Source organism: Micropterus dolomieu, linkage group LG12 (genome assembly GCF_021292245.1).
Source record: "Micropterus dolomieu isolate WLL.071019.BEF.003 ecotype Adirondacks linkage group LG12, ASM2129224v1, whole genome shotgun sequence".
NCBI classification, from domain to species: Eukaryota; Metazoa; Chordata; class Actinopteri; order Centrarchiformes; family Centrarchidae; genus Micropterus; species Micropterus dolomieu.
In genome coordinates this window covers 39,004,746-39,012,688 of record NC_060161.1, presented here as the reverse complement: position 1 = coordinate 39,012,688, position 7,943 = coordinate 39,004,746, and the positions used below count along the sequence as shown (strand labels likewise).

At 40.1% G+C, this 7,943-nt stretch overlaps 1 protein-coding gene across 1 annotated transcript in view; it reads left to right on the top strand.

Moving 5' to 3' along the window:
* Nucleotides 1–4,683: 4,683 nt before the first annotated feature.
* Nucleotides 4,684–7,943, top strand: part of LOC123980183 (zinc finger protein 850-like) — a 104,647-nt gene continuing 101,387 nt past the window's right edge. The window contains 1 exon segment of the mRNA XM_046064440.1: nucleotides 4,684–4,753. Within this exon segment, the coding sequence (XP_045920396.1) occupies nucleotides 4,684–4,753 (70 nt within the window).

The window sequence follows — 7,943 nt, the reverse complement described above, 5'->3', positions numbered from 1 at the left end:
AGGAGGAGCAGGAGGAGCAGGAGGAGGAGGAGGAGGAGGAGGAGCAGGAGCAGGAGGAGGAGCAGGAGGAGCAGGAGGAGGAGGAGGAGCAGGAGGAGGAGGAGGAGCAGGAGGAGGAGCAGGAGGAGCAGGAGGAGGAGGAGGAGGAGGAACAGGAGGAGGAGGAGGAGGAGCAGGAGCAGGAGGAGGAGGAGGAGGAAGAGGAGGAGGTAGCCTGCTGCCTGGGTGTTAGCATGCTAGCTAGCTGGACAAAGCTAACGTTAACTTCCGGTTCGGATCTACTGGAACAGGTGGAGCCAGATGGAGTCTAGATTATGAATAAGTATATAGATTCAGACATTTTGTCAACTCAGACAAAGTTAAAAGAGCTAAAGAAGAAATCCACATTGTAAACAGCTTTTTAAAACACTTCGTGGGACCTGTTGTAGTTTTTGAACCAGGGATTCACCAGCAGCACAACCATCTCGAGAAGCTGCGGTCACTCACTCTGACTTCACATCTGAAGGTTAACGTCGACGCTTTCCTCTCAGCGGAGCAGAAATCTGTCTCCGTCTCTGTTGCTCTTCAACATGTTTACCGCTGAAGTTGCTGCCTCCTGACGAGGGATGCAACGATTTCAGATTTCGTTGGTGTGATTACAGTCAGAGGAATAATCGGTTTCACACATTAATTAATTTCACAACACTGGTAATGACTTGAGTTAATTTTTAATAATAAAGTACGTTAACGTCTCTCATGCAGTGTTGTTATTAACTCCTGGGAGTTTATAAGCTCCTGATGTACGTTACTGTTTTACAACATTTTCTCAGACAGGAGGAGGCGACAGGATGTAACGTTCAGTGACTGAAGGTCTGCAGAGGACTATGTTCTTCCATAAAAGCCCTTTCAGAAAAGAAGCGATTTGCAGTGCGTGGAAACTGGGTTCAGCGCAAAAATTCAGCTACTTTGACAGCGGGCCTCATAGCGCAGCGGTGCTTTTGGTGCGGTGTGTCTGAAAGGTTCCACCTGCTTTGTTTGTTTACGCTGCACCGAAAGCTCGACGCTCAGCGCTACGGCATCGATTGTAAGTGACGCATTTATATTTAATTCCCGGCCACACTATTTCACTCCATTAATATGTGTTACCTTTACTTCCCTCAGGTGCTGCATCAAGTTTAATGTAGGTATTCGCTTCTTTAGCAGCAACCTTTTAACAGGAAACGCGTCACACACAAAAGGTTCATGATAAATAAAGTGTGTGGTTCTGCTCACATGTTTTCTCTCTGTTATAATCATCTTTCAACTACCGGCTTATTGTTTCTGTCTATGAACGCTCTCAGCGAGATTTGTGGCGGCCGTCTGTGAACTAATGCAGCTGAGAGAGGTGAACAGCTGTTCTGCCACCTCAGAGCGCCACCCAGCGGCCACAGCGGCAGGTCCTGCCAAACATTAGTGTCTCACTGAGGGACAGCAGCAGTTTAACTTCGCTGCAGCAGAACACAAGTTACAGTTTAGTTTCCTCGTGTTGTGTCTGTGTCAGAAATCTGGTTTCAGGGAGAAGTTACAAAACGCTGCGGGGCCCTGTCGTCTACAGTAGAGGTGGGCCCTAAAACAGTGTCTTAATATTTCAGGGTATTTCTGCAATAATAAAATTATTTATGATGTGACAAAATATATTTGGTTTCAACTCACAAGAGCTGTTGAGCCTCCTGCTGATGTCTCATGTCAGCTGTGCGTCATTAAATTCATCCATCCATCGCCAACCGCTTATCCTGCGTACAGGGTCGGGGGATGCATTAAATTGATTTATAAAAATATATTTTTTTAAATGCATTAAATTGATTTTAGAATTAACCTGCTATCCCAACTTGTATTGTTATAGTTTATAATAGAGACTTGATCCTAGATTATATAGTTGAACTGTGAACACGTTCTTACAAGTACATTGAATTAAATGTCTCTCTACAGGGCTCCACAATAACGGTGGCCCGGGGCCAGTAAAAAGTAATGTTGATCTAGCAACTCGCTGAAAAACATTATTTTTAAACAATTAAAACCTCAACATCCTGCAGTTGTTTTGCAGCTCATGGCGCGCACCGCTGTGTTGTAGTTACGTGACGAGTGGTTGTCAAATGTTATTTCTCTAATCTCAATCAAGCAGCAACCTCTGGGTCTGAAAGTGAAACCACACAGACTAAAATGAAACCTGCGTTCTCTCAAGCGAGTCGGCTGGCTGCAGGAAGAAGTCCGGTTCCATTAGATATAATGGTGAAAACTTCTCCGCTGATTTATTCCCTCAGTAAACACTTTCCTGATGAGTTTATGGTCTCAGTCGCTAGTTTCAAGTCTTCTTCAACACAGCGTGATGTTCATTTAGTAAATTATGGTGTCATTTAGGGAGCACAACGCTGAGCCCTGATGTCCTTTTTTAAAAGTACCCTCCAGCGTAGGGCTGGGCAATAAAACAATGATGATGATGATTATCACAATATAATTTTCCTCAATAACAATATAATAAATGTTCAACATATCGTCTATAAATATTTGCTTTAATTAATTTGAATCACAAACAAAGACTTGTTTTAGCAAAAAGCGGTCAACATGGTATTTAATATTGTTTTAGTCCTGATTAGCGATGGGGGTCGTTCATTATTGAGACTGCTTAACGATCTGAGTCTTTATCTAATTTTCCATTATTTGATGGAAAGACGAGACAGAGTTGGCGATATTCAGGCTCAAAGACGGTCAGAAATTCCTGCATTTTTCCTTCAACTGTATGCACAGTGTTGAGGTGCTTTTGACGTCCAATAAATTAACTTAGAACATAAATAGTATTTCACTTAGTGACGTGTTGCCAAGCCTTTGCGCGTACTGCCGTCCAATCAAACAGCCAAATTATCAAATGAGAAGTTAAGCTAACGAGGGCGTGAGGCAGGCCTGCACGATGTGAGGAAAATCTCAAGGCGAGCACCGGGGGTTGCAACCTTCATGACCGGATGAAGAGAGACTGACCTAAGAGGGGAAAAAGTCAGCAAGTGAAGTTTTTAATGTCCAGAGAATGCAGTAAAAAAAACCAACAGAAAACAAGAATGATTATCAGTCTGTCCGTCACGGTTTCTGTTACAACTTTAAACAATAAAACAACAACAATAATTATTGCAATATTATTTACCTTAATAACAATATAACACATGTTAAATAAATATTCAATATATGTTTTATCTTATTCGTTTGAATCATTACCACTTACTTTTTCTACTAACATATTTAATTTGTTAAATAGATTTTAATCATAATTGTTCTGAACGTTCTACCTTAGATTTGCGAAGTGATCCCCTGTTTGGCATCAAGTGTTTGTTCTGACCATAAAGAAAAGTTTAACCTCCAGTTAACCATCTGGTTTCTTAGCTTTAAAACTAAACTAAATATCGTGATAATTGGGTCAGTGACATGATGCCTATATTTTCTGTCCGACTGCCTTTTTTTTCATTAAAACAAAAAAGGTTGTCAGCATTTTTTATAAATATACCATATAAACACGGGTTCTCTCCTGTATATGTACTCACTTTTTTTTGTAATTTAAAATGAACTCTATGAAGAATTGTTTTTCCAGTGTACGCGAGCGCACTGGACTTCACCGTCTTTTCAATGTGGCTGCTGATTGCGCAACACCTCTGACACACCCAATAAATGAGTAAAAACATACTTGCAGTTAATGAAATTAGATTAAATCTAGTGTGAAGTCAAATGTTTGTTTAGAACAAAGCCCTGAATGTGCACTGCACTAAAATAAATGTTTGTGATGAGATTTTTATCAAGAAATGGTTATGAAATGTTTGTCTTGTTAAATTCTGTTAAATTTTTATAACATCTGGTTTAATACATATTTTGTATAGAATGTTTTGTTTATTGATCTGTTTTTTTTTTTAATGATATGCAGTGTTCATATTGAAAAATGCACAACAGAAAGACACGTGTAGTAAGGTAAGCGTATTGTCACATCACACACACAGCCACCAGTCAGCTCAGGAAGTTTCTGGGAAATCTGTTTTAGTTCATTTATAACAATAACTCTCTTTGTGTTTTAGTTTTATTGCTTTCATTCTCTTTTCATAATATTTTCATTGTAAATCCTTTAGTAACTGAGTTTTCAAAAAATCATATTAAAGTGTTGTATTTTTAACTCTACTCAATTTGAAGTTATTCAACTTCTGCATCCATTTAGCTACAGAAGCCATTCAAATATCATTGCATCTTTCCTTCACAACATCTGGATATTTGAAGATTCATCAGAGAGTTCACACTGGAGAGAAACCGTACAGCTGTAAACACTGTGGGAAAGTTTTCCGTGCATCAAATAACCTAAAAATCCACACACGGATTCACACTGGGGAGAAACCGTACAGCTGTGACCAATGTGAGAGTGCTTTTAGTACATCATATGAACTGAAAAAACACTGTCGCGCTCACACCGGAGAGAAACCGTACAGCTGTGAACAGTGCGGGAAAACTTTCAGTCGAGCTGACAAGTTAGAAATCCATCGACGTATTCACACTGGAGACAAACCCTACTGGTGTGAACAGTGTGGGAAAACATTCAGTAGATCTGATTGGCTAAAGAACCACCAACGTGTTCACATTGAAGAGAAGCCACATTGGTGTGAACATTGTGGGAAAACTTTCATTACAATCAATCAGTTAAAGATGCATGAACGTGTGCACACTGGAGAGAAACCATACAAGTGTGAAGAGTGTGGCAAAGCTTATACTATGAGCAGTTCCCTTAAAAGTCACAACTGCATCAAACGTGATGACAACTGAGGAAGTTTGTGTTGGAAAGTGCTGGAAAGCTGCAGGTTGGAGGGGTTTATTATCCAAATTCAATATTCAGTGTAAATTTACAGCATTAATAAATCATGGTATTAACATAAGATTGTTTGTTTTATACTATATGTACAAAAGTCATAAAATATATACCAGAGGTGGAACCAAGTCGTCATTTTACAAGTCACAAGTAAGTCTCAAGTCTTAGCATCCAAGTCTCAAAGGTCGAGTCCCAAGTCCAGACCAATCAAGACAGGCCGAGTCAAAACCGTCAAATCCCAAGACTTAAACTTTGAGTTTCAAGTCATAATGCGCCCTTCACCAAATTTCAAAGCACGTCATACTTTTTAAACATGAATTAAAAATGAAGGAACTGTATTAAATGAAGGGTTAACCTGTACAGACAAAAGGCAGAGGCAATCATTTAACCGGATTACTCACTGACTTAGGACACATCATTAATTGAATGTGAAGTTATAGCAGTTAAAATCCCGTGAAACCCGGCACCCAACGCAATTATCATTTTAAGCCAAAGTTGTAATTGAAAATTGAATTAATTGCTCAAGTCAAAAGCGTTAAATTCAAAGTTGAGTTGCAAGTCTTGTTTGATTATGTCAAGTCTAAAGTCATAATTTTTCTAACTCAAGTGTGACTGGAGTCCACGCCTCTGACATACAGGTGCTGGTCATATAATTAGAATATCATCAAAAAGTTGATTTATTTCATGAATTCCATTCAAAAAGTGAAACTTGTATAATGTTTACATTCATTCCACACAGACTGATATATTTCAAGTGTCAATCTGGACTGGGAGTGTAATGAATGAATATAATTGATTGAACCCGGGTGTCTCACACCAATGGCAGGCATCTTATCCATTGCGCCATCACCAGCGCCAGCTGCAGATGGGAATAAACTTGTGGCGTGAGGTTTTTGTACATTGCTACATGGAGGGTTAACAACATATTAGGTGATTAAATAGTTGACCATGAGGAATTTCAGCTGCAGCAAATGTTGACTTGGAACTTCTAGGGGTGGTGAAGGGGCAATGGATAAGACACTTAACCCCTAGTTGCTCGAGAGGCGTGTGACCTCTGACATGTACAGCAATTGTAAGTCGCTTGGTTAAAAGTCAGCTAAAAATGTATAAAAACTCCTGCTGCTGTGTGATTCTGTCACCAGGTGGCTGAAAATGAGACTGTCATTGACTTTAATGTATTGACTCTAATGTTTACTGCAAGAAAGTTGATGACTCGTCTAAAGACAACTTTTTCTAACTGCTTTACAGAGAAGGGGCAGCTTTGATATGGGCCTGTAGTGGTTTAGTACAGCTGTTTCCATCTTCAGTAATACGTGTTATCCCCCCTGGGGAAATTTATCAGGCTTTTATCGGGCCATTGTGCTCCACAGTTAGGAACCACGTGCACAAACCTAAAGTTGCGGCATGTGTTGGATTTTCCAGTCGGAGTTTTGAAATCCTGAAATGTGATTATGCATCAATACTTTCTAACCTGCATACAGAAAACCCAGAGCAAACTACCCTAATCCTACTACAAAGTGGTTCCAAGAAATTCATTACATCAGTCGCTAGCTCTATCATTCTTGGTTAAATAGGTGAAATACAATACATGGAGGGGATGGACAGCTAAGAAATTGGAAGATAGTGGAGGGCCCCTTTGGAGCCCCAAACAACAGGTCCCTAGCACCCTGGAGGCAAGTATGACTGGAAAGAAGTTAAAATCTAAACCTTTCTTAATTAAAACAATGTGAAGCCCAAACAAACAGGTTGGCTGAGATATCAATGAGCCCATAAAACACAAACTAGCTGACATGCAGTAAATATAAAGACCAGCGTGAAACCAGCGCACGGGGACAAGGGGCAAGTTTACCCCACACAAATGATGAGCACTAAGCCAGACCATCAGAATGGAACAGAACAAAAGAAGGAAAAGAAAACCAACAAGAAAGCAACTCACGACCTGCAACCGAACTTAACAAAATACAACTCTATACAGTTGTTGCATTCATATTATTTTGTACACGTGTGTATAAAAGATAATAGAAATAGGCTTATTAGGTCCTATAAAATACATAAACAAAAACTAAGGACATTTACTCTTTGATTTTAGTTAGTTTTGCAAACCTACAATACAGTTTTAGTTTTTTTTTTGTAAAACCTTGTTTTTTTTTTATTTCAAAAAACAATGCTTTTTTACCTTTAGTTTCGATAATAACCTTGCTCCTGACATCAGGTCTTATTGAGCTGCGACTGGTTTCCTCTGTAGTTTTAGTAACTAACTGAACAGAAACAGTAATCTGTCACATCACGTCTGATTTCTTTCTTTTTGTATAAAATAAGACAAAGTGTGAAACTGATCCACCTCTGTTACTCCGACATGTTCAGTCACTAACACCCTGTTGGCTTCACTGGACTATGACTAGTGTCTTTACTGGGACCTGTGTGGATCTGGATCTAGTCTCTGTTTCTATGTTTTAAAGTCTTATTGTGTCTCCTGTTAGCTGAAAGCTTCCTGCAGCTTCTGTCCAATAATCTGTCTGAAATCTATCTAATAAATATTCATCAGGTCTCAGATGAAGCTCTTCCTTCGTGGTTGTGTTCATGCTGTTTCTGCCCGGTAACAGACGTCCTCATAGGATCCAGCCGGGGCTCCTCTCTGCTCCACCTGTGAAAGTGAGGGGAACATCCTGGATGATGGAGGAGCTCGGTGGATCTCTGGGTCACCGGCTGGAGGACGGAGGAAGCAGAATGACCCAGAGACAACATGCTGCCCGTGAGGACGTCCCAGCAGAGACACGGAGGGGAGGGTTACACCATCACTACACATCTGTGAGTGAGTCTCAACCTTTAAGTGACTATGACAAAATAATGCTTGCAATAACACACAGTGAAGCAGAGAACTGTCCCATTAACTTGATGGGATGCGATCTTATTATTTATTTTTGCATTGTTCTGACCGAACATCCAGAGAGGTTAAAAGTTACGAGACTGCAGTTTCCATTTCAAATGGTGAAATACAGTCAGGAGGCACTAAGTTATGTCTGAGTGGGCTCTGGCGCCATCTAGTGTGTCTGCCACTGTGCTTACAGCCTGTTTATTGGACAAGCAAGGCTGCTGCTTA